Raw genomic sequence first — 25,830 nt, forward strand, 5'->3', positions numbered from 1 at the left:
CTGAAAATAAAGTTAAACTGCCCAGGATCTGACCTACTCCGGTGTAGATGTAGGATTTTTAAGCTTTGTTAAATTGACATTTCTGAAAGGTTAGTCCAGGGACAAAAGGTGATTCAGTGGCTTGGGCTTTAACTTCATCTGCAAAAGATCTGATTTAACTGTCTGTTCTCTCATTGATAGTAGGTAGATCTGGGTAGATGTGGGATGTGATGGTCTCATGCTTGAGATTCCCATTTTATAAACATGGGCTACTAGCATTTTTATTGCAATGAGAAATATAAGAAAACATGAGATGTATGATAATGGAGGGAGAGAGATACATAGATATTTAGGCTAGATCTCTTGTTATTTGCTTTTAAATGGTGTCTGTAGACTTCATATTTTCCTTTTTGTAATTTCTCAGAAGTTGATGGCTCGCCAGTATCTGAGATTGAAGGCCCTTTCACAACAGCAGATGTTGCAAGCAACTGTGTTTCGAGCGTTTCTTTCCATGAACCAGTGTTGTGGATTGCTTCCTATGCTCTCATGAGCCTGTGTGGAGTTATCCTTCTTATATTGATCATCCTGCTGCTTATTCCACCACGGTGCCAGCATCGCTACACTGACAATGACGTGGTCAATGACGAATCCTCCTTAGTGCGTCATCGATGGAAATGAGAACTTGATCGTCAAATCTGGGACTTAGAATGGAAAACAAAGTACTTTGCCAAGGGGAAGAAGCCAATGCCTCAGTCCTTTCTACGTTTATTGCAAATTGCTGTTGAAATCCAGCCAAATATCCTGCATTACAACTTTTTAAACTTTATTTTCTAACACTGATTCTGAACCAAAGCACTGTTAACCATCGCTTAAGTGCTACGGTACTGGATTTGCTACTGCAGTAAAATGAGCCTTAGTGCTCGCAATAGTACCTTCTCTTTTTTTTTTTTTTTTGAAAAAAAAGGAGAGAGAGAACCCCCACACCATGCTGTTCTTCCACTGTCCATCCCTCTCACAAAAAAAGAGCTGTCAGTATTTTCTAACTAATCAAGCCCTGACTGTAAGAAAAGAGAAAAAACTTAATAATCTTTCTTATTAATTGCATTAAATTAATACTGCTTTATGTTTACATCAATTCATTTTGAAACTGTGCTTATGGTGCGGGGGAGGGAGAAAGGCCAGACTTAAGCAGCAGAGAAAAGCAAATGAGGTCAGGAAGAAATGTTGGTCTGTGAGTTTTTTTCCTCAAGATCACTGCTGCCACTTGAGAGGGTCGCCCTTCCTGAGTGTCATTACAAAATAGCTTGAGGAGGTGAAAACTGGGGAACAAACCTGTTCAGCCTTAGTGTAAAACAAGACTACCTCTCTTAATTTACAAGGATGATACCACTGGCTTGGAACTGGTCTTGAAGCACAAGATGCTCCATACAACCAAATGCAACTCCTTGGCTTTGAAGTAGTGGATTTTATAAAAATTAACACTTCATGACTTTCCACTTCAGTGCACAAAAGAAAAGCCTCTCAGTTTTCCCCCTGATGTGGAGTTTTGTGGGGTTGGTTGGGTTTTTTAGAGTTAAGGATGACTGATACTTAGAAAAGGCTGGTCTTCGTATGTATTAGACAGATGATAAAGTTCAGGTCTGTGTTCTGCCATGTCTTTTGCTGTATCTGAAAACAAACATGGTAAAACTAAAAACAATAGTGGGAGAGAGCAGGAAAGAATGTATTTGACCAGACCTCCACTGTACAAGCACAAGTCTTAATGCCAAGGTCAGAACATGGTATTTTCTTTGCAAATACAACAATTTTTCCTGTATCAAGTCAGTGAGCATTGCAGGACCTCCATCTCTTTCCTATAACACTGGCATAGTGAGGTTGAAAGATAAACAATACAAGGTTGAGGAGTCCCATGATAACTATTAGTTATCTGGTTTGGGGGCAGGGGAAAGGAATAAAAAGAAAAAAAAAATGGGAAAAAATTCCTTTGCATTTCGATAGCAGAGCAGTCTGCATGTCTGTGTGGGAAACAAGGAGGAAAAAAAGGAAGCTTGGCTCTGAATCTGACAATCCCTTGCCTAGAAAATTTTCTGCCTATAGTCCCTTCAGTATGGCTTTCTGATTCACACTGCCTCTGCATCTGACTGCATGGAATAAGCAAAGACTTCTTCTTTTCCGAAATGGTGCTTTTACAGGGGTGAACATAATGTGTGTGAAAATAAAGCACTCTTGGTTTTTATTAATTAACTCGTGTATTTCACTTCATAACTGGAAGTGCCTGTGGTTTTCTTTCCTTTTTAATTCTTGTACTTTAAAACTGCTTGGCTGAACACAGTAAAATGATAGGTGTCATGATGCTATGTCTGAAAATTATTTCTCTTGGAATTAGGAGGAGCTTTTGAGTTTGCCTCCCTCCTTTGCCTCTTAGTTTGTAAAAGGAGAAAAATGATGAATTATAAGAAATGTAAGAAACTGTAGAGCTTAGGTGTTTCTCTGTATTCTATTTTCCATGTTTCTTTTTTAATGTCTTATAATTAGAATTTTTAGTACACATTATAACAAAAAGAAGTTCCCTTGAGTTTTTCTTAAAGCAGTATACTTTACTCTGAAAAGACAGCGTGGTGTTTCCAATTCTGTGATTTGGTTCCGTATCCTCCTCCTGTGTTTGGTTTTACACATAACAAATAACTTTAACATTGTATTCCTTCTTCTACAGTATGTTAATACAAGTAATGCTTCTGTCACCTGTTTCAAACAGAAACACAGTGTGAATGTTTCGATTGGTACAGTGGTAAACAATGAGCCCCTTTTCAATTCAGAAAATAGTAACACTTGCATGCTCTTTAAAATGTTTCTTAGCTGCTTCCCTCCCTCCACCCCTTCCGATCTCCTTGCCACAAAGAATACTAGGGAGGAATTTACTGGGAAAGGTTCTTGGTATACTTTCTAATGGCAAACAAGATTTCTCCTGAGCTGACTAACAAAGTCCTTTCAGTGTGCTAGATTTTATATAAAACCTTTCAGTTTTGCCCTTTCACTTTGAATGTCATTGGTCAAGACACTTTAATAGAAACACTTGAATTATAGCAGCAATAATCAAGTAGAACAAATGAAATGGTAATATATTCTTGAATTTTCAAGGCATCCCTTGTCACTAAAATTTGGCTTTTAGTAAAAATGCTGTTAGCGACATCTGCTAGCAGCACAAACTTCATCTCAGCTTGTAAATTGATACTTACACTGGCAGATATTTAGGTGAGTATTGCTTTGTTGCTCTGGCAACAAGAAGAGCAATAGAAACCCTTGAGGGTTCATTTTTAGCCTACAGCACATTAAGAAAAATAATGCTCTCAGGCATTTTTCTATGAAAGATGAAATACAGTGACAGATTACAGTGTTACCAGTGTATCTTATTGGTGATCTCTTTACCTGATATATTTTTATTTAAAGAAGAGTGCTGGCAGGTATTTTGTGTTCCTCTTAACTAACTTTAGAAAGAAGATCAGACCATACCTAAAAAAAAAAGAAAAGAAAAAAGAAGTCAGAGCATTAAGTAAATATGGTGCTGGAAAATACTCTCTATTTATTATGAAAGACAGAATGCTCCAAATTGCAGTACTCCATTCCTTATATATATATATCAATATTTCTTGCAGAACGAGCATTCTCCTAATATGAATGTAATATCATGTACCATAAAAATGTCAGGGACTGTGTTTCTTAGGATGCAGCCTGTAGATAACTGATGCTATCAGTGCAATCGTTAGGGGTTTGAAGATGTGTGATTTGAGTTCAAGTAGTCAAACCTGAGTTTAGATATGCAAATATGTTAGTTCTATCCCACTGCCTTCACAAGGTTTAGAAATATTACAATAGGCTTTTTGGTTCAATTTAAATGCTGAAGAAAATAGAAGAAAAAATTAAAAGCCTTTTTTTTCAATCTCTGTAAAAGAAGTTAGGTAAAGGAGATTGTTCTGTTTTTAAGGTGAAAGAGCTGGAATTTAGGATTTGCATACTGAATCAATCTAAATGGAATATATCAAGGCAGCATACCATTCCAGTTCTCCGCTTTGATGTTGTGCATGTTAACTAGTAATAATCACAGAGCCATCAGTTTTGGTATTATTAATGTAACAGTTGCTTAACAACAGTAAACTCTTTATCAACTAAAGTCAGCCTATGGGTATTCTGCCCAGTTACTTGCTGTGTGTTGGCTGCCTGTGTTTGACTGAAGGATGAGCTGTTTGTATACTAAGCTTTTCATTTAAATATGAAAAGGTTTATGAGAATTGCTTAACACAGCAAGTTTTCAGAGAGAGTGGTCCTTAAATTTTCTGATAATCCAGTATGATTGTGCTACTGAACGTTTCCTTGATTTCTGTAGGGATTTCCACCATCTAGGTTGGTTGGTCATATCCTGATCTCAGACATGAGCCTCATATTTATAAGTAACGATATGAGCTGCATAATGAAGGGTGCTGGTACAATGACATATGGAGGTGAAAATAAAGGAAATTGTGGAAAGATAAATAAGTAAACTATCCTTCATTAAAAATACAAAGAGCATAACAGATTGATCATTTTAAGAAAGGTCTGTACAATTTACCAATACATTAGTTCCTGTCAAACTTGACTCTCTGAGAACTTGTTCATTTCTTGGTGCTGATGTTCTTGCTGTGGCTCAGAGAAGTGAAGACAGATGGTAATGGGATATGAGCAATCTTCTGAGCCAGTCAGATTTTCTGGCTTCTGCAGCCTAATTAGACATTAGGTCAGGCTTGCAAGTAGTCGAGAGTCCTGGTAATGGCTTATCAGTAATATATCTGAAATACAGTTGTTGGCTTCAGCCAACCCCCTGAGTGACATAGGTCCGTACCGCAAAAGCCACTGCTATGGCTTGCACTAACTGACAGAAGGGCTGTGGTGAGCTGAAGCTGGCTGGTGTTGTGAACTGTGGAGATGTAAATAATTGAGCCTTCTTCCAAACCAAGGCTGAGGCTCCTTAGTAGTGCAGAAGTGCAGAGCAGTTGCTGACAAGCTGCTGTAAGTGTAACATCAGTCAGTCACCTGGCTTCTTTGGTAAGGGTTCACTTGTCCAGATACTTTGAAAGCCAGTGGACTCTAAGGTACTTATTGCTGCTACTGGGAATTATCCACTCAGAGGTGAATGAGAGGCATGATCATCTTTAAGTAAACCATTGGCCAGTTACTGAATATCCCCCTCACCAAAGTGTGTATGCCACAGCCCTAGCAATAGTCTGTCAGCAACAAAACAGGTTATTTTAAAACCTGTTGGCATTGGTGACTATGCAGTAAGATGTTTTGTGTTTGCTTTTCCTTTTCACTGTATCTACGCTTTGGCTGGATCTTTGTGGTTGGGTAGTTTTTTTAATACTGGGCAAAATTAGACTACAAAGGCACAAGCAGAATTTCTTTTAAGCTAGCCAGAAAGTAGAACACAGAAGGTAATTTTTAGCATTTAAAAGGAAGTAGCCCTTGATAAGTGTTATCTCCATTTTTTTGTAATACATGATAATCACTTACAATCAATGTATTTTAGTATGGCTCCTGTCCTTCTAATTTACTGGCTGTAAATCTTCAGATTTTTCTGTCTTATACTCCCCTCATTCCTTCCCCCCACAAGAAAAAAGGTCCCTAAAAAAAGTTTCTAAAAGGTCCTGAAGACCTCTGTAGCCAAAATTTAGCCTTCTAACAAAAGAGATGTTTTTCTTTGTGACCACTCACATACCTGTTTTAAAGTAGTTTGTAAGGCTTTAGAAAGTAACTCTAGGTTTAAAATACTTGCAGTAGTATTAGGAGGAGAGCTGGAGCCAAAACTTCATCTGTGTCAGTGGTCCCTGAATTTGTCTGTGTGCAAAGAACTCCTTTGTGCATTTGACTACCTTTCCTAAACCTCTTTCACTTCCCACTTGGAAATACTTGACCTCTTGGTCACTGATCCTGTACATTCTTTGTCTCTATTGTTGTGAAATATGGTGGTGGAGAGGAGGACCACAAGATGCTGTGAGAGTTAGTACCATTTCTTAAGCAGATGAACACCCCTTATTTGAAGGCCTTGCCATTTTTTTGTCCTACCACGAACTGTAGTGCACCCTTACTATCTGTTGTCTCTTCTTGCCGACTGAGACACTTACGCTTTTTCCAGTTGAGCAACTCTGCCTGCTCTGATTTTGGAGCATTGTACTTAGGTAGAATACTTGAATAAACTGCATTGTTTGTAACCACCTTCTCATCACATCCCTCTTTGAAGAGAGACATTTTCACAGAGCCATGTCAAACCTGCAAAGGTTATGTTTATTCCTGTGGTTTTAGAGAGGAATTACATAGTTGAACGTTTAAATGGCCATATTTGCAACACAGCTGTCCTTTGGAAAATACTATGAGGAAAAAAATGAACTCAAGAAAAGCATGTTGAAATGGTACTGAAGAGAAAACAATTTCTTGACAGCACCAAGGTATGAATTACTGAAATGTGTCATGGAAAATATTGCTTCGCTAACCAATATTCTGTGTATGCATAAACTATACAAGGTCGAGTGTTTAAATAAGATTTATCTGAAATGGGCAGTTCACATTTTTTTTATTGAAAATTTTATATGGAGATGCAGAAATCTTTTAAGTCTTTAACACTGCATCAACTGTTATTCGAGAGTATTTGGGAAGTGTGGAAAGGATTTCACCTTTAAGGAAATTATTCCATCTTGTAGAGGCATTTCTTCACCTGATTTCTTTTTTCTTTTTAATAGGCAATGATGTTTTTAACATTGACTGAAAGGAAAATGGGATCAAAACTTTGAAAGAAAGGTGTATAGCCTTTTTGATTCAGTCTCTGGGTGATGTTAGGATGTCTATCCCACTTACTGTCAAGCCCTGTTACTGAATTTCCCAAGAATTGATACTTTGTACTTTCAGGTCTTTCCATTTTCAGATAAACACTATGTAAAAATTCAAATTTTATGCTGCATAAAATAAATGATTAATTCTTTGAACCTATTCTATATGTCTTTTTAAATCCTGTTAAGATGAACTTCAAAGCAGATAAATTATATCCATCCAAATTCTTCCTAGTACTTTATGATTTTCAATTCTAACTTCCGGCTTTAGCTCTGAAAAGAATGCAGAACTGCCTTAGATCTCGTGTGAACCTTGGAGGGAGGGGAGGAGGCAGGCAACTTTAGCTCCAAGGTGATTTTTCCTCCTTGTGCTCAAATAACTGAGATGTTCTTGCTTCAACTTTTCATCAGTTCATTTCAGTATCGGACAGCAAGTGGGCAGAGAAAACATCAACTTGAGAAGATGAAGCTTCTGATCATCTGGAATGGATTCAAGTAGTATTTTGGATGTTGCTGTCTACTGACCTAAGCTATAAATCAAGAAGGTATATAAATGGGATGTCCCTGCCCTTAAGACAGTCAGCCACCCTGAGAGCGTTGTGTTCTTACCGGGCAGAGCCCGGAGCAGCGTGGTTACTGTGCTCGGTGTTTTGTACCCCGGGAGGTGGCGCACACGGTTTGTTTTTCACACAGGAGAGTTTTGAGCCCTTTCACAGAAGTTCCTATTGTCTTGCTTGAGTGCTATTAAAAGCACTTTCAATTTCTTCTTTTTTGAAATATCCTACCTAAAAAGATCGTTATCTTGGGGTCTTCTGGTCATTTAGTAATATCCCTCTTCCCTCCTCCTGAAAGCCTCTTTTAGAAATACCATTCTTTTTAAATCCTGAGCTTTTGTCTTTAAAGGTAGCATGGTGTGTAACTCATGCTAATGAGCTTAGGGAATTGATTAAGCAAGACAGATTAACGTCAACTGTTTAATAACATGGTTTTCTTTCAAAGCTGTCTGGTTTTCCTTATTGTTGCCCCAATATTCAGCAAAGACCACCTATTACTATACATCTCTGTTCACAGGGGTACTGTACAAGTATTCAGTATTTTGCTTGTGCTCCTCTTATGCTTTTGAAATTGCCATCATCTTCAGAGCCCCTCAGTGCTTCAGGCTTATGGAATCCAAAACTGTAAAACTGTATTTTCATTCACATTTGTCTTGCTCACCTTTCCCCATTAAAACTGGCCAATCTAGATAAAACACCTTGTAAGTTAATGTATGAAGCATGAAAGAAATTATTGTAAGAATATGGCTTTTTTGATACAACAGTGAAGTGAACACAAGTAACATGAAGGTTTACAATTCAGGTGCTCAATGTAATTTTTCAGGACAACTTGCAATCCTGATGGCCACTTACACTGTAAACATTACCTATTCTTCCATTTCTGCACCAAAACAAGCTCTTATTAAAAATAAATACCTTGGGGTGGGCTTTTTTTTCCTTCTGGAGGCTTACAAGTAACATCATACCTTGACTCATCATTTGTTTTTCTAGGAAATTAAATAGCATTTCCTGAGAAATACAGGTTATTGTAAAGACCACAAGAATCTCTGCTGCCAGCATATAAATCTCTGCTGCCAGCATGTAAACAAATGTTAAACAAGGAATTTAGGTTAGATATCAGGAAGAAAATATTTCTTGCGAGAGTGGTGGGGAACTGGAACAGGCTGCCCAAGGAACTTGTGAATGCTCCATCTCTGGCAGTGTTCAAGGCCAGGCTGGACAGGGCTTTGAGTGACCTCGTCTACTGGGAGGTGTCCCTGGCCATGGCAGGGGTTTTGGAACTAGATGATCTTAAAATCCCTTCCAACCAAACCATCGTATAATTCTATGATTTTTATAGTTGTTAGCTAGATATAACTACTGGTTTTTGTGAATTGAATAAGGTATTGTGATTCTTCAGCTTGTTTCCTTTCATGCACCCAGCACTGTTCTGAAGTACTATGCGTAAGAATACTATTTACTTTTTCTTTGGCTTGAGGGGTTTTTTTAATTATAAGCCTAACATTAACTTCAGCTTTCCATATTCTTACTCTATGATATATTTTTGTAGTTGTACATCTTGAACATCCTCTCGGCTGGTGATTTATACTGATTTTTAACTGCTGATGTATTTTTACAGTCTTCTGGTTTACACATATATTCCCTTTCATTGACTAACTTATGCCCACATCTTTCCCACAGTCCTGAAATATCAACCCACTGTGACTGTCCTTGTCTGTTGCCATCCTGGCCTATAGGTAAAGCAATACCTAATTTTTGTCTTTCCCCTTCTCTAGAATAGAGTCTGAAAGAAATCCAGCTCCCTCACTGTGTGTGTAGATAGGGCTTCAAAATTGGATTTGCTGTTTTTTTCTCTTTTAGATCTCCAGCATCATCTTTGGGTGACTTGAGCCCATCACAGTAGCATCAGCCTGGGTCCTTGTTGAGAAATCTTGTTTTGGCAGAATGGTTCAAGGAAGAGCTCCGGGACACAGCACAGGATGTCATCAAGCTACAAGCACTTTGGGATTGCTAATAGCAGGGACCTTGCCAATGCAGCTCCCTCTGGTAAGTCTCTACTTAATTGAGTAGTCTTGCAAATTTGTTTACATCCAGACTTGTCTGTGTGTATGTGGGATTGCACAGGTTCTGTGCTGATAGAGATCTGAGGCCTAATGACTGTGCTGACAGCAGCACTTCAAGAAAACAGACAACTGAGATCCTGTAGGACTGTGCAAAGCCATATCAAGGTATCCAGCATTTAATATATGGATTTTCCTTTCCCTCTCCTCTTGCCCTTGCCTTCCTCTTCCAGAAAGTTTGGGACACTGTGAATTAAAGACAATTAGATTTGGGCCCATAATGTGTTAAGCTATTGCTGCTAATACTGAGGAAACTTTGCTGGTCATCATCTTCTATCTGGGTGAAGTGCAATTGAATGTATTTTCCTTGCATATCTGAATGCATATTTGGATTAACAAAGCGAAGAAAAACAAACAAATATGCCCTACCTTTGTATTGCTTAATGGGCCAGCAACGTCCTAAGAGCTAGACTCGCTAGCTTTACAGGTTTTCTAGCTTACCAACTGAAAGTAGTCATTGCTTGCTTTTTTGCCTTTTGTTATATGATCCACTGTTGCATATTTGGGGGGAACATTTTAACATATCCACAGGAGAAGTATATACAAGCTGTCACAATCTTCTAAGTATTTACTCCTGGGTATAATAGACACATTCAAGGTATACCCGAAAACAAAAAGGGAAAATAAAAAAAAAAAAAAAGTATTAAAATATACATTTAAATCCCTATTTCTTCACATTACTGTTGATGCTATCACAATTCAAGACACTGAGGTTCTACCTGAATTTTGGGCACAAGCACATGGTGGAGCATGGCTGTAATGACAGCTTAAAGAACTGCTCTTCCTTATTGCCACCCCTGTTGTCAGTGTGTATGTGTATCTGTCCCAAGTCTTAGGTAAAATTAGTTAACTTAAGCATCAGTTGCATATCTTATGTAGGTGGTCTAGTTTTTCTGGTACCTCGTGAACTCCTTCTGACCTCTACAAGCAAAAAATTTGGTACAATACTCTTTCTCTGCCTTACAAACTCTGCCTCCATTTTAAATCATTGAGTTCTTCTAATCCATCCTAGCAGCAGTAAAAATACATTGTTGGCCATTTGTGGATGGGCAGAAAACACGTAAGTTAAATAGCTACAAGGCCTGTAATGACAATTTTGCTAATTTGCTACCCAAGTGCAATAGATACAGAAAATAACTCTGGAGGTGTAGTGGCTCAAAGGGTAAACAAAAACTTGATCTCTTGTAATTTTACGGTGTTAGCAAATGCCTATAAATTTCTCATAATGACTGCAGCTTTGTGTTGGTAAGACAAGAATAACACTTAAGCACTGTGTATGTACATTCACCTGTTCCATTTAGTGTCTGCAAGAGTTATGTGTATCCTGGGCAGATTTACTGTGCTGCTTATCACCAAAGGGTCTCACAGCCTCACAAGTATTGAGAGGGAAGATTTGCATTTTGAAAGTTTTTCTCTAAGCTTCCAACTTACAGAATGAATGGTTACAGAGCAAGGACAGAAATGATACTTCAAAAGTGTTCTGCATCCCACATTTCTAATTAATTACTAGGGAAAGAACGGTATTGCTTTTCTTTTGCAGACACAAAACTGAAATACCTGAAGTAAAACATTTCACAGTTCCCTGGTCCTTTGGAATCTAAATTCCCCTCAGCTAGATGCCACTGGATCCCTGGGCTTCGGCAGGCAAGCAAAGCAATTTCTGTGTTGCCTGGTTTTGTAGCAAATGCTTGAGTGTAGTTTAGTGTAGCTGTGGCAGTACTGAAAATGACGAAACCTACTACAATTTTCTTGTGGCTAAAAGCAGCTAAATTGGCAGTTATCCAACAGACACTGATTGCTAATGACAGGGTTTTCAACAGAAAGGTGTTGAGAAAGTGACAAAACTCCTAGAGCCTTAAAATTTTTATCTATGGAGGCTGTAACCCACCAATGCTCATACAATAAATTTATTTCAAAACTAAATTATTGTGATTCTGATTAATTTTCCTTGCTTTAATAAAAGTAGCAAAATTTTTCATCTGGCTACCACAAACTGTAGCATTTGGGGTTTAAGACACATTATTTTTCATTTAAAGGTTAGAAATGCGCTCTTCAATGGTTTCAATCATTTATTAGCAGATACACCATTTTCTGATGTGCTGTCTTGCAGGATAGCAGTTCCTACAGAAATAATTGCATATTTGGAAGAGTAACCCAGACCAGTGTTGTCCTTAACTTTCTCTTGCCCACTCATAACCTTTTTCCTTTTTGTCCTGTGCTTTTCATTTCTTCCATTTATTTGTCCCATGTTTTAGCTTTAATTATTTGCACACCTAGGTTTCATTGCATGTCGCTTTTCATTTGCAAGCTCCAGTACACTGGAAAATAACCAGCAGCAATTACTCCCTCAGGCTTCACCTGTAATTTATAGGATACTATAATATCCTACTTGCAGAGAAGGACAAGAAACGCCTCTCTTCCAGGGACTGGGAACATTTATAGCTTTCATGAGTGCCCTGGGAGGAAGGCAAAAGCCCCAGTCTGGCTGCAACCCTGTATGTGCCCTCCTGCAGGATTTTATTCATCTGTTTGCTGAGCTAAACATAATTTCTGTGCATCGCTAGAGGCAGAGGGAACAAAGAAGCTTAAGGGATACTACAGGTTGAGAGTTTAAAGGGCAAATGCTAATTCAAAGCGTAGTTTGAGCAATTTTCAAAATGAAATCACTAGCTTCCTTGTTTGTGTTTTGCCCAGCTTGAAGGTCTTCAGCTCAGTTTCCTGAACATGTTTGAGTGCCTACTTCAGTCCTTAAAAGCTGTTCTTGATGTAAGTTGTAATTTCCTTGATTCAGAGTCAGGGCTGACTGGTAGTGGTGGGGCTCAGCACCCACACAGGCCTCCAAACATCTATTAACCAGAGCATGTTGGAAACTGTAAGTTTTGAAAACAGAAAAGCAAGTCCACGATGTGGGGATCCTGATGGGCAGTGCCTTTGTTTCACATTACCTGACACAGACTAGAAAATGTGCAGTGCCAGCACTGTGCACACTGTGCACTGTGTATCACGCTCCTCACATCTGGCTTTGGGAGGCTGGGGAGTGGCAGTAAATCATAGAATCAGAGAATGGCTTGGACTAGAAAGGGTCTTAAAGATCAGCTACTTCCCACCCCCTGCCATGGGCAAGGACAGCTTCCACTAGACCAGGTAGCTCAAAGGCCCATCCAACTTGGACTTGACCACCTCCAGGGACGGGGCAGCCACAGCTTCTCTGGGCAACTTGTTCCAGTGCCTCAGTGGGGATGCTGCCCACATCTTGAGTACAAGTGGTGCCAGGTTTTTTGGTGGGTTGTGAGAAACCTGCTCAGCAATCAAGATTTCACAGATGGGAATTGTGAAGCAAAGAGCCCTTTAATAGCAGCATGCTGGTGCATCGTCCTCAGGCAGATGAGCACACCTGCTCAGCAGACATTTACAGTTTATATACCTTTCTAGGTTTTGTTTCTCGATTATGCCTGCCCATCTGAGAAATGATTTACACGTTCCATGAACCCAAACCCCTCCCGTCTGACAGCTCTCAGAGAGTATCTGGTGGTCGTAGGGAGGAAGGCTCAGAGTCTTCCTCACGAGCGAACTTCTGAATTTTGCTTCTGGCGCATGCGTTCAAGCCCTGCAGTTACATAAACTCCTTATCTATATAACATATTGCATGCAGATGTGCCTGTGACCAACTTGGTGATAATTATCCCAACTCCCTTGGCTGGCGCCCACATCCTGGAACCCCATGCCCTACAGAGTTTCCATTCCGCCCATAGCTCACTCGTAACAAAACCTCCTACGTTTTTCTTACAATACTCACATGGGTGATGGCAACTGAGAACTGGCCAAGCTACCACAGGCAGAAGAAAACATCCAGATAAGGGTCCATGACACCTTGTCTGCAACACCGGCAGGGCCCACGAGAAGAAAAGATGATTCAAGGTTACAGCCGGGTGAGCTGATGCCTCTGATAGGGCTCGAGTCATCCCAGTGTTGTGGCGGTGACTGGAGGAAGGAGGGGGCTTCAGTGGGACCCTGCTTTGCCATAGCGATAGCTGAAACACTAGGCAAACCCTGGCCATTGCCAGGAAAAAGCCCAAGCGGCCGGGAAGGTGGCCTCCCCGTCAGAGGAAGCGCCGCAGGCGGCGGTGCCGTGCCGTGCCGTGCTGTGCCGCCGGCGGCGCCGGGGCGGTGCGGCGCTGGCAGGTGGACTTTCCCCTCCCCGCACCGTCCCAGTGGCTGCAGGACGAGGCGGGGGAGAGGGACGAAGACGAGGAGGAAGGGCGGGTGAATCATGTGGCTGAACCGGCAATGTGAGTAGCAGCCCCGGGGGTGCGGGGGTCGCCTCGCCGAGTGAGGAGGGCGCCGGTGTCGCCGCCCGGTACCCCTCGCCGAGGCTGCCGGTGCCTCGCTGTCTCCTTGCGCCCTCCTCAGGTGGGTGCTCTGGAGCCGCTTGCCGGCTGACCGGGCCAGCCCTGTGGCAGCGGGGACGGGGCAGGAAGGTTGTTCCCGACGGTGTTCCCTGAGGCCAGGGCGGGCCGGGGTGGAGGGGCTGGTGCCGGGGCTAGGTCTCGCAGCTGAGCCTCGGGCAGCGTCTGAAAGAGGATCAGCACCCATCGTGTCTTCCTTCCTGCTCCTCTTGCCTATCTGGCACCGTGGGTATCGTTGAGTATCTCTGCCTGAGTACTTCTCTGTGACAGAAACGGAGAGAGGAAGGTTTGTGCCACCTCTTAGAGCACACCAAGCACCTCTGTGGCACACTGTCCCTATCCTGCTCCTCCGTGCTGTGCCAAGTAGTGGGTCTAGGAGCCACAGCCTTAAAAATCAACAAAAACACTGTCTTGTTTTCATGAATGTAGATTAGACTTTGCTTTTTATAACTCCCGACTGCTGTGGATAGCAAATCTTAAGCTCCCTTAACTATCCTATGTTTACCTGAGTTTGTGGCCTAACTGCTGTTGTGTAGGGTTTTCTGCATGTCTGTGCAGGTATTCAGAAAGAGAGTATACATGTGCAGGATATGTAACCTCAACAAAGCTAAGAGATCTGGCTGGACCCAGCAGATAGGGTCAGTGAGGCCCCCCAGTGCATTATGAACCTAAGAAAGGAAAAACAGAAGTTGATTGACAGTGAAAATGTTTTATGACAGTTTTGAGAATTAAGTATAAACTCTGTAGAAGATTTGGTAAGTGTATTCCTTAAACCTTAGAAGTCATATTTGGGGAAAGTTTAAGCAACTTGCTGTTGAAGTAAAACATGGAATATAGTAACAGAAGTTAGATAGTCTGTATTTTCCCTTCTGCTTAGGTAAAATGCTGAATTGCTGGGCCTATTTTGCCACAGAGTTGCTCCACAATTATGATGAAAAACAGTGCTAAATCGCTGTAGAGATAAACCTGCTAAACAAACACCAGAAAAAGCAAAATAATACCTGACTTGTTGGTCTCATAGATCTTTACAATGCACCCCACCCCCTGAAAAGAAAGAATCACTGAAAACTTTAAATAGACTTGTAGTTTCCACTTAATTCTTCCTGAGTTTTGTCTTTGAAAATGGTGATTTGGTCTCCTTTACAAGTTATGTTTTGTGTATAAATCTGATTTTACAAATATATATATGGAGTACATATATTATAAGTATTTATATGTATAAAATATATTTTATATATAGAGAGAGAGACTGGTTTTATACATATATATACACACACTCAAAATAGAAAAGCCAAGTAAGTTTCATTCTGCTCAGTTCCAGCAGCTTCCTTCTTTGTGCACATGAACTTTGTCGGTGTTCTTGTCCACTTTCACTGTATGAATGAAATGTTGGAGTAATTTTCAGTATTATTTTAGTGCAGGTTTGTATCACTACCAGTGGCAGAGAGAGAAAGATTTCTCTAGACTGAGGAAAGAATTTGAAAATGTGTTATCTCTCTGAAGATTCATTATATTACTCTCTCAATCTTAATCCTGTGATGGAGATACAGTAAATTTCTCAGAGTATCTTTCTTATAGTCATACAAATGCACATACTTGTGACTCCTAACTACAATGAATACAATGTCACAGAACATTTTAAGAGCTCAGATCAGTATCTTAAAAGGGCTTACTGTCCTCTTTTTTAAAGTTTTTCCTGATGCGAGAAATGAGAGACTGGAATTATTTACAGAAGAACCTTCAATGTTCATAACTTCAATGTCCAAACTTATTTGTGGCATGAATAATCAGAAGTAGAGCCTCCAGGATCATGTGTGTGTTGGACCAGTGTATCCGTTCTGCAGTAAAAGAAGCAGACTAATTTGGCAGAATTCACGGGAGAGTGGTAGGACCTGCAAAACAGGACTTGAGGAGAGCAAGTGAACAATTTGGCCTTATTCTAGAGAAGGGGTAGGGCAGAAATCTTAGCAGCAGTTCCAAGAAAGAAAAGAATGTAAACTGGTTCAAGGAAGATTTAGGCTATATAATACACAATATGTTCTAGCAGATTGGCAATGTGAACATACTGGGTATTTTTTGACAATGGTTCTTGTCAAAAAGAACTTGATTTTCAGGCCTATGAAACTAAAAATTTTCCTTTTTTCCTTTTAACAAATCATTATGTTCAAGGGCATATTTCCTTACGGATCAGGAAATATGACATACAAACATCAGTTTCACAACTGCAGTGTGGTATTTCCTTGTTTATAAATTAGGTTGTGCATTTCTTCTAGATCAGGAATGCATGTTAGCATTTCTGATGACGAGGAAGAGGAGATGATACCCACTATGGAATTTATTCATATTTTTCATAGGAAAATTGTGAATCCCATTGTTTTCCTAGTGTATAGATGCACTGCTAATACAGCCCAGGGAAGCTACGATGTAACTGAGAGAAGGTGAAACAGTCACTCTAGTCATGTTTAAATGTAGTCAGAGCTCATTGTGTGAATGAAGTTATTTGGGCCTTCTTCAGTTATTTTTACCCAGCATGTCAAAAGGGTGGATGGAGGGAGTTCCTTTTATGGTTGGTGTTTTAAACCATTCCTGTAGTGTCTGCCTGTCACAGAAAATCAATAGTAACTGCATGCTACCTGTAAAGTCATGTATCCTATCTGGTACTTAAATTCCAGAGTCAAAATCCCAGGAGGATTAAGTTGAACTTCATGTTTCTTTAGGGTATATAGGGTGAGGATTGAGAGGAGCCTTATGGGGAGGTCACTGCTTGAAGATCAAGTTTTAGGAACAGCAGGGATTGTCAGAGATGGGAATGCAACAAATTAATTGCCTCTGAAGGCTGTGGCTAGCATAGCATGTCAGAAGTAAAGTAACCAGTTTCTGAAACAATGCCAGAGAAAATACAAGAGTTTGTGTGTTGCTATGAAAGCATCTTTATGTCTCTGTGGTTTTCTTACCCCCATTCCCTGGCAGGTGTTGTGAAATTAGGAAGGATTCTGGTGACTTCATTGGCTGCTTGGTGCTTGGGATACTTACTCGCTGCTCTTTTACACCAAAAGACAATAACACCTATGGCTAATCTTCAAGACATTGGAAGGAAACCAGTGTTGAGGGGTGTGTAGTTGTACGTCTGGTTTTTTTTTCCTTATATTATATCTGATGTTGTCTATTTACATGCTAAATGACAAATGGCTTGTTAGCTAAAAAATATGTTCTATTGTAAGAATGAAGTTGGCTGTGTAAAGTACAAGTCTGAACTATTTCTAAGACGCTATCTTTCAAGAAACACAATATCACCTATATTTGCCAGTATGCAAATATAATTAATTGAATAGTAATGTAAGAACACCTTATTTGTTTGCTGGCATATAAGCACACAGCTATAGCTGCAGCTTTGCTTCTATCACATGTATTTTATAGTTATAGTAAAGTGTTGAATCACTAACCGCACTTTGTAATTAAATTCTCATTACTTTTTCTCTCAGATCTGACTGGGTGGCTTAATATGTACATTTTCCTCATTTTTTGACTATGTTGCCTTGTGAAAAAGGCTTAAAATGAAATCATTATTAACTTCAAGGTAGTAAACCTTCAACCCTCTAGCCCTTCTTTCCTGTTATATGAAATATCACAAAATAATCACTCCGGATTAAGATCAAATCAAATTATATGGGACATTTTTCCCTAAATAATCTTGCTTTTGGTCCAGCAGCTGTTTGAAAGTCAGTGATAACTTAAAGCCCCAGTAAATGTGAGATAATGTTGCCATATGTTGTGGTTTAACCCCAGCAAGCAACTAAGCCCCAGACAGCCACTCACCCACTTCCCCCTGGTGGGATGGGGAAGAAAATCCAAAGGGCAGAAGTGAGAACACTCATGGGTTGAGATAAAGACAGTTTTTAATAGGTAAAGCAAAAGCTGCACATGCAGGCAAAGCAAAACAAGGAATTCATTCACCACATCCCATGGGCAGGCAGATGTTCAGTCATCTCCAGGAAAGCAGGGCTCCATCACACGTGGCAGGTACTTGGGAAGAAAATTGCCATCATTCTGGATGGATGCCCCTTCCTTCTTCTTCCCTCAGCTTTACATGCTGAGCATGACCCCATATGATATGGGATATTCCTCAGGTCATTTGGGGTCAGATGTCCCAGCTGTGTCCCCTCCCAATTCCTTGCGCATCCCCAACTGTCGCGGATGGTGTGGTGTGATGAGCAGAAAATGCCTTGGCTCTGTCTAAGCAACTGCTCATCAGAGTCTGAAACATCCCTGTGTTATCAGCACTTTCCAGCACAAATTCCAAACACAGCCCATACTAGCTACTATGAAGAAAATTAACTCTATCCCAGCCAAAACCAGCACCCCATGATACTGGAAAACTGGCAGGACTGGGTTCTGTATACGTATGTTTGAGCTTAGCATGTTGATATTAAATGATTCTTTCAAAAAATTAATTGTTTTTGCAGCATCCGATAAATGATTTTCTCATCTTTCCTGTTGTAGCTCCAGTCCCAAAAAGACAGAAATGTGATCACTGGTCTGCCTGCTCACCAGGGAGCTATGCCTATCGGATTCTTAGTGGTGGTGGCAAAGAAAAGCTGGCTAAAATTTGTTTTGAGGATGAGCTGTGAGTAACTGTCCAACTTTAAATCTAAGCAAATGCTTTGTAGTGTGAAGAAGGGTGTTTCATTTTGGTTCAGTAGCAGAAAGTGTTGGTTTGTTTTGGGTTTTTTTGTTAAATACCTAATATCAGGGATTTTTTGTTTGTTTGTTTGTTTGTTTTTGTTTGTTTCTCTACATAAGATGCGTTCAACTGTTAGCTTCAAGTATGATTTTTAGTTTTCATGGTACAGGATAGCCAGTTTACAGTACATTGAATGGTCAACACCTTCTCAAAGTCAGGTTGTTTCATGGCTTTTCAAACTAGACAGGTAGAATGGCTTCAAAACCTTGCAATGATCTTTTGTGGTATAGTCCACATAGAATACTGCCACAAAACCACATGTTATCTTGGGTTAGGTTTTTTTCTCCTTTATTTTTCTGGCTGCATTTGTATGAAGTACTTTGTTGATCTGGCTCATTTTAAAAGATTAATTTTGCATGGTTGAAGGAAACTGATAAAATGTGGAAGATATTTATGCCATAGCATTTGTTTGCTACAAAATCTTGAATTAAATAACTGAAGAAAATATGAGCATCAGTAAATGACTTAGCGCTGGTAAATATAACTTTGGGTCAGAGCTTCTGGATGGGTGCATTATACTGATACTGTGTTTACTCCTATTCCAGGCTTATAAGTGAAGAGAAGGGTAATGTTGGAAGAGGCATAAACATTGCCATTGTGAATTGTAAGTAAGAGCAAAAAGTGCTAGACACAGACATACTTTTTTATGTAAACATTTTCTGTGATCTCTGCTCAGAATAAGCCCAGTTCTAGAATGCTTTTACTGCTGAGAGATTTTTGCCACCTTCTCCCTTCATCCACACGGTAAACCTTCCATTTAGAGTCCTATGTTTAAAAGTATCTGCTTTTATGATTTCACACTATATGGTTAAAAGATAAGCCAGAAAGGAATCAGGAACTACTGGATCTTGTTCCTAGAAATGAGCTGACACATTCTAAATGGAAAAGACCCTCTCAGTAGCAGGAGTCCAACCAGAGTCTTGGATAACAAAAATCAGTTTAACGCAGTTGACATGGATTTAGAAATTTGAAAAGTGTTTCCGCTTGTATATGTGTTACTTAAATAAAGATAGCCGTCTAAGCAGCAGCATAATTAATGATGAATATTGACCAAAATGTTTTGTTACTAATTGTTTGCGTGCCCGATTTCTCATGCAGTAATGATGAATGTTCAGTTTCTGTCCACCGATATTCAAATGGTATGAAGGCCTTCACATCTGAAACACTGCACTGAATAGTGTTAAGCTCAGTCAGTCTCAGGTGTAACTGGTTTTCCTGCTTAGGTTTGTGATCTAGTTTAGTATGTGTAGATACAAAAACATGGAAGGACACAGTAAAATGAATTTCTTATTTAAAATAAAAAGTAATAAAAATGTCTTCATAATTTGATGATTCAAAGACTACATGAAACAAAATATTCTCTCTAAATCTTAAATTGGTATTATTCCATATTCCTTCCAATTTAAAAAACAAAGCAAAGGAAATCTCAGAGGCAATACACAAAAGTAGAGGTGCCTAGGTTTAGCTGAAAACACTGTATATGCTGATTGATTTTAATAATTTTTCCTCCTATTTATGCAACTTCTTGTTTTAATTACAGATAAAACAGGAAAAGTTACATCAACAAAATTTTTTGACATGTGGAAAGGAGGTAAGGAAAAGAGTCTAACAGAACCTTTGTTAGTGTTTCAGTGTTAAGAAATGACTTACATGATTATCCTGCACTTTCAAATTACTATGATTGCAGTATTGATGGGGATCAGCTAGAAACAAACAACTGTTTCCTTCATAAAATACGCTCCAGCCAGATCTGATGACAAATTTAGCCTGATAAGCTGAATTTCTCCTGTTGGTTGAGATAGGTAATTGTCTTTTTTTTTTTTTTCTTTCAATTGTCAAGTTGCCATTTTTTAAGGTCTCCCCCTCTATGATTTCAGTCTGGTAGGAATAGCACTTAATCTGGTACCACGTCCAGATGCTTCCCTCAGAAAAAATAGAATCATAGAATAGTTTTCTTGATGTATTTTCTTCTATTTTAGTTGTAAAATCATCATAAGAAATATGCTAGTCTGTCTCTTAACATCTTTCCATATAGCTAGAAAGATGATCTACTTTAAGACTAGCTCCTAACACACTTTCCAAACTTTGAACAATAGCAATTTCATTACCTTTAGCAAGGAAAAACAGAATGCTGTGGTGCACTGGAAGATGATTCTTTGACCACTTAAGCATGCTTTTGGCCTTACATCAAAATAGAATGCACTGGGGCTAATCACAGGGCTACAATTTATACATGGTATGTAGACAGTAATGTCTCCAGGGTGCCTGTTACAGTTTTTTTTATATGGAAGACAAGTGTCTCTTGTATGTTTAGCAATTGCAAAACAAATAAATACCTTAGTGCTGCAAATAAGCTGCCACTTAATCAAAGTGGGTGGACAGCAAAGTGTGTAACTCAGCTCGGTAGTTAGCATGCTAGTAGAAAGCTCACAGAGTAGCAGTGACTTCTCCTGGCCTATTCCATGCTTAGCTTGCATGTATAATATTGTGTGAGGTAAGCATAAGAAGCCACCTATATACTTACCCTGGACATAAATGACTTTCATAGAAGTTCAGAAGCATCTGTGTTTATGACTGGGAAATGCAGACCCGTCCATGCTCTCCTGGCCTTCAGTCAGAGCTGGCAGTTTTCTGTTCTTTTCAGGGTTAGATCTTCTGCCTGTAAACATTTTAAAAAAATTGCCTAATTAGGTCTCATTTTGAATAGATGAGGCCAAAAAGTGAAAGCAGGTTCAAAGTAGGCGGAATGTGATACGTTTGTAATGTATAATCAGTTTGTAATTGATTCAACAGACCACTCAGGAGAGATGACGGCTTTCATTAAAAATGCCCCAGAAGAGTCCCTCCTTTTGATGGTGACTCATGATGATGGAAGCACCCGGTAAGCAAGTTATCCATGACAGGCTAAGGAACAGAGCAATGAATAGCTTCAAAATTACAATTGCGTAACGGTATAAGAGAATGGTAAATTTCATTCTATAGTCAGGGTTGTTCTCTCATTTCCTGGCTAAAAAGTTTTTTAATCCATGTGCATTCAGTGCTTACCCATATCATGTATGCTGACGATTCCAAAGATGGATAGATAGCATTGTATTTGTTTGAAAGCACTAGTTATTCTCCTAGAGTACATTGTTCTTACCTCTGGGTCACCGAGGTAACCTTCTGTTAAGGTGTCCACACCTCCAATTACAATGTATCTAGTTTGCATTCCTTGTGACATCTTAACCTGAATCTTCAAGTGCTTTTGAACCTTGAGGGGGTTTTTAGTTAAATTCATTATATGTCAACTATACAGCAGAAGACTTAATCATTCATTTGATAAACAATTGATGTATTTGTCCTTATTTAAGAGGGCTTGAAACATCAAATAGTATTTGAGAAACATTTTTGTTTCTGCTCTGCTGTTACAAACTGGCTATATTAACACCAGGAATGTGGAGAAGGGAAAAAGAACTTTGCTCTGGAAGTGTAACAGCATTCTATTAAGACAGTTTTCAGGGGGTTTTAAACTTCTCGTTTTTGCTTCTGCTGACTTACTAATGTAAAGCTGATTTACATTACTAATGTAATACATTACTAATGTAATGATTCAGCTGGTTTCTTGTTCAGCATTTTTCACATACTGAATTTTTAACACTTTTCTCCACTACATTTTCCTAGGTTGAAAAATGATGCCAAAAAGTCAGTAGAAGAGCTGGGAAGTAAAGAAATATGGAATATGAAGTTCAGGTCAAGCTGGGTTTTTATAACTGCCAAAGGCTTCAAGCTGCCAGATGACATCCAAAAAGAAAAGGTCAGGTTCATTTTATTTTCACTTTATATTTGTCTGTATATAAGGTATAATCTTCAGGCGCAGATTTCATGTGTTAGCTATAGCTGTAGTCTGTTCAGTAAGCCTCAGTCGCACAAAGCAAGTTCTCTAATGTGTCATCATTCTTTGTGCTGGATCTGGGCCATGTACAGCACTGACTTCTACCGCACCAGCACTAAACTGTCTGTACACAAATTTCAGAAGTGACCAGTGATTCTAGGGAGTTTCAGTTTTAAAATGTCCAACCTGACATGCTGTACAGAGACTTACATTTTCTTCTGGAAGAACAAATTCCAAGGATTCCTAAAATGAAGACTATTTTTATATGAAAATTGAGGTGCCACAGACTGGCCATGCAAATACAGCAACATCTGCATTATAAAACTTTTCTGAATAACATGCCCTCAGGCTTCAGGAGGACTAAAGATACCATTTTTACATCAGATTTCTGTTTGCATCTGTGACCTTGTTGTATTCGCTTTCTATAAGCCCAGTAGTGCTCATCTGTATGACAGAGGCTCACAGAAATGAGAAAACGCAATACAGAGATCAGTTTGCTTGATGATAGTGACTCCCTCTAAAGGTTCATGAAACTTTCATAGCTGTTTGGTTGGGTTTTTTTCCTAAAATACTGATGCAATCTTCTTCACATACTGAGCTTCTGCAGGAAAAAGGTATTCAATTTAGTGTGTATTAAGACAGCCATCTGGGAAATAAGTAAAGCACTCAGTGTAAGAGAGAAACTGGGGGAATTTTCACCCATTATGTCGAGCAAGATGTGCAATGTATTACTCAGCTTCCCAGTCCTACCCCATTACCCCCTTCTGTTGTATGAGTTTGGACAAACTAGTTCATAAATGGAGTACCAAATATTGATTTTTTTTTTCTTTTTTATTACTTTTAAATTTTTAAACAGATAAACCACTCTGACCAGAAGAAGAACAGATACAATGGCTGGCCAGCTGAAGTCCAAATAGAAGGCTGTATCCCAAGAAACCTGATCTGAACAAATGCATACCTCATCAATAAAGATGATTCTCTATTTTTGTATCTATGACTCTAGGAAATTGCCTCCAGAAGCCAATAAGCATCTGAACACTAATTGTAAAATAATCATGTACAGTTTTATGCATTTCTTTCCTCTGTGAGGTTTTACTCTAATCTGAAAACAAATAGCTATTTTGATAATATGTAGAAATAAAGTACTTTGGTTTGGAGTGTTCAGAAAGTCAGTCATAAAATAGCAGGATTTTTTAAAGTGAGTATACGTTGTCATTAGTAATTTTAGGGGTTTGATTTTGTTTGGTTGGTTTTAGTACGTGTTTTCCTTAGCTTCCCTTTAAAGACTAATATGCAAATAAAACAATATAAATTGTAATATAAAATCACTAGCAATGACATAATTTTTTATGTTTGTTAGCAGCATCACTTCTCTTCAGAAAAAAGATCGGAAACAGCAGTTACATTTGTTGAGCTGGTTTCAGTGATGTTGGCAACATGGAATAGCGAAGTTAACGTGAAGATCAAGTTACTTGTATTATTTTACCAAATTTAAGCAGCAAACCTACATAGTTTGTTTTAATTATTTTTTTCTTCCTGTAAGTTTAACTTACTTTAAAAAATGTAGTGACTTCATGCAAGTCTAAGTGTTATTCATGCTAACTGTAGAATCAAACACATGATTGTAAAGAAACCGTAGAAGCCATTTACTCAATTTCCCTTTTTCTGAAGTACATCAAGTATGTCTGGACCCTTCTTAACTGGTGTTTGTCCCCCTGTTGTTCAGCAGCCTCCCATATCGTAGATTCCAAAGCTTAAGTTGCTTCCTATAGCATTTCACTGTTATACTAATTACTCCCCAAGCATACTGAATTAACCTAAAAGGACCAAGCCAATTACATGGAGAGTAAGTCATCATCATTCTTTTTATGCCAGTTTATTGTGTATCTGACTTTCCTCATCGTCTCTCCTCCCTAGACTGAACCTACCTGGTATATTTAAATCTTTCTTTACATTTTTCTCAACATTAAAAGGTTTGTTTAGCAGCAACTTTCTTAATGTGCTGTGCTCCAAATGAGTCACAGCACTCTATGCAGCTACTTATGACTGTCCTGCACTCTAGACTTGAGGCAGGAAAAAATAAGGAGCAGTGACCTGAGAGGGTGGCTGCCAACAGCCAGATTCAGTCTGCTCCTGCTCTCTCCACTGTCTGATTGAAGCCCTCTCATTGTGCTTCAAGCCTCTACTCCTGTCACTGCTTCCACCACCTACTTGTAGTCACTGCTGTGTTCCCAACAGCTTTCTGGTACCACATTTCTCCACCAGCCCCTAAAGCTATGTTTCCCTGGTACCAGTTTGCAAACTGCTCCATAACCCAGGGACACTGCCAAAGAAAGCAGTGAAATTAGTTTGACTCAGTTTGATGTTGGCAGACTCGCAATGGTTGCTCCTTATCACCTTGCTACTGATGAGGTGTTTACAAATTGAGTGCTTAAATAGCTGTTTCAATGTTTTTCCACACCTAAGTAATTCTTTTATAATAATAATAATTTATTCAGGCACTGTTCATGTTACTGGCAGAACGTTTATTCCTTTACATTGTAATCACCCTTTGTTACATGCCTGAATTATAAAAAGAACATAATTACAGTACTAATGGATGACAATCCTCAAAGTACCAAGCTCTCAGACAGTCCTCAAACTCTGTGCAGTCTGACAGTTATTGCCTTCTACTCCAGGCCACAATTAATCTTTAAGTTGCAGTTAAATTTTATACCAGTTTCTGTTTAGCAGTTACCATGAAGCGTGCAAGAACTACAAGTTCTCCATTCTCTGCAAATACTCCATTCTTTGCATTCACTTGCTCTGTTCTTCACACTATTACGTTCTTTACAGATGGTACGGTAAAAAGTGCATACCCATAGTCTGAATCAAAGATCAAACCACCCAAGAATCTTTCACAGCACAAGTCCCTACAAAATGTTGTTTAACTCTATCATGTTTTCACTTTTTCAGAGATCACTCAAATCGTCTAGGCAAGAGTGTTAATAATCTTCAGTGCTGAATGGCTGTTTTGCTTTGTTCATACCACAATGTTTAAATATGGTTGGCAGAGGAGCTTCCAGTACTTTGATAACTCTGATCTCAAGAAATCATGGAAAAGTGGTCACTTGAGCAAAAAAGGTGCCACTTTTTCAGACACTTCAGATTAGAAACAATCTTACAGAGAGTTGGTTTGAAAGTGGGTGTTCAACTTTGCACACACAACTTTAACACTTCTGAATGAACCACCATCTGCAGAGGAGTGAAAAGCTTTTTCACAGAACTATAATTCTGAAAATCTAACCATATAATCTTGGAATGGTTTG

The 25,830-nt window shown here is 39.2% G+C and overlaps 2 protein-coding genes and 1 long non-coding RNA gene across 5 annotated transcripts in view; 2 read left to right on the plus strand and 1 right to left on the minus strand.

The window, feature by feature from the left end:
* The window catches only part of BACE2 (beta-secretase 2), a 46,130-nt gene extending 43,911 nt beyond the window's left edge, over window positions 1-2,219 (plus strand). The window contains exon 9 of the mRNA XM_065676988.1: window positions 404-2,219. Within this exon, the coding sequence (XP_065533060.1) occupies window positions 404-657 (254 nt within the window). The 3' untranslated portion in view covers window positions 658-2,219. The remainder of the gene's footprint in view (window positions 1-403) is intronic.
* Window positions 1,464-13,617, minus strand: LOC136013306 (uncharacterized). Its single transcript, XR_010612216.1, has 3 exons — window positions 13,301-13,617; window positions 3,406-3,489; window positions 1,464-2,721 (listed from the first exon to the last, which is right to left on the minus strand). It is a non-coding gene; the product is annotated as an uncharacterized LOC136013306 (long non-coding RNA).
* FAM3B (FAM3 metabolism regulating signaling molecule B) lies at window positions 7,095-23,847 on the plus strand. Of its 3 annotated transcripts, XM_065676989.1 has the most exons (10): window positions 7,095-7,375; window positions 9,065-9,120; window positions 9,245-9,430; window positions 16,881-17,021; window positions 18,411-18,534; window positions 19,197-19,255; window positions 20,192-20,242; window positions 21,445-21,532; window positions 22,312-22,444; window positions 23,379-23,847. In XM_065676989.1, exons 3-10 carry the CDS (start codon window positions 9,364-9,366, stop codon window positions 23,466-23,468), a joined length of 753 nt encoding a protein of 250 aa, XP_065533061.1. In that variant the 5' UTR covers window positions 7,095-7,375; window positions 9,065-9,120; window positions 9,245-9,363; the 3' UTR covers window positions 23,469-23,847. The 3 variants fall into 3 exon arrangements, with proteins under 3 accessions (XP_065533061.1, XP_065533062.1, XP_065533064.1); XM_065676990.1 differs by lacking the exons at window positions 7,095-7,375; window positions 9,065-9,120; window positions 9,245-9,430 and adding an exon at window positions 13,635-13,793; XM_065676992.1 differs by lacking the exons at window positions 7,095-7,375; window positions 9,065-9,120; window positions 9,245-9,430; window positions 16,881-17,021 and adding an exon at window positions 13,635-13,793.
* Window positions 23,848-25,830: the final 1,983 nt, after the last annotated feature.

This window comes from Lathamus discolor, chromosome 4 (assembly GCF_037157495.1).
Source record: "Lathamus discolor isolate bLatDis1 chromosome 4, bLatDis1.hap1, whole genome shotgun sequence".
Classification (NCBI taxonomy): Eukaryota; Metazoa; Chordata; class Aves; order Psittaciformes; family Psittacidae; genus Lathamus; species Lathamus discolor.

What these genes read in the sequence shown, in the direction of transcription:
- FAM3B (XM_065676989.1), top strand. Translation starts at nt 9,364, where the DNA reads ATGTCATCAAGCTACAAGCACTTTGGGATTGCTAATAGCAGGGACCTT. An exon ending in TGCCAATGCAGCTCCCTCTG is followed by an intron (nt 9,431 to 16,880) that starts GTAAGTCTCTAC and finishes ATTCCCTGGCAG; the next exon opens with GTGTTGTGAAATTAGGAAGG. An exon ending in ATTTGTTTTGAGGATGAGCT is followed by an intron (nt 18,535 to 19,196) that starts GTGAGTAACTGT and finishes CTCCTATTCCAG; the next exon opens with GCTTATAAGTGAAGAGAAGG.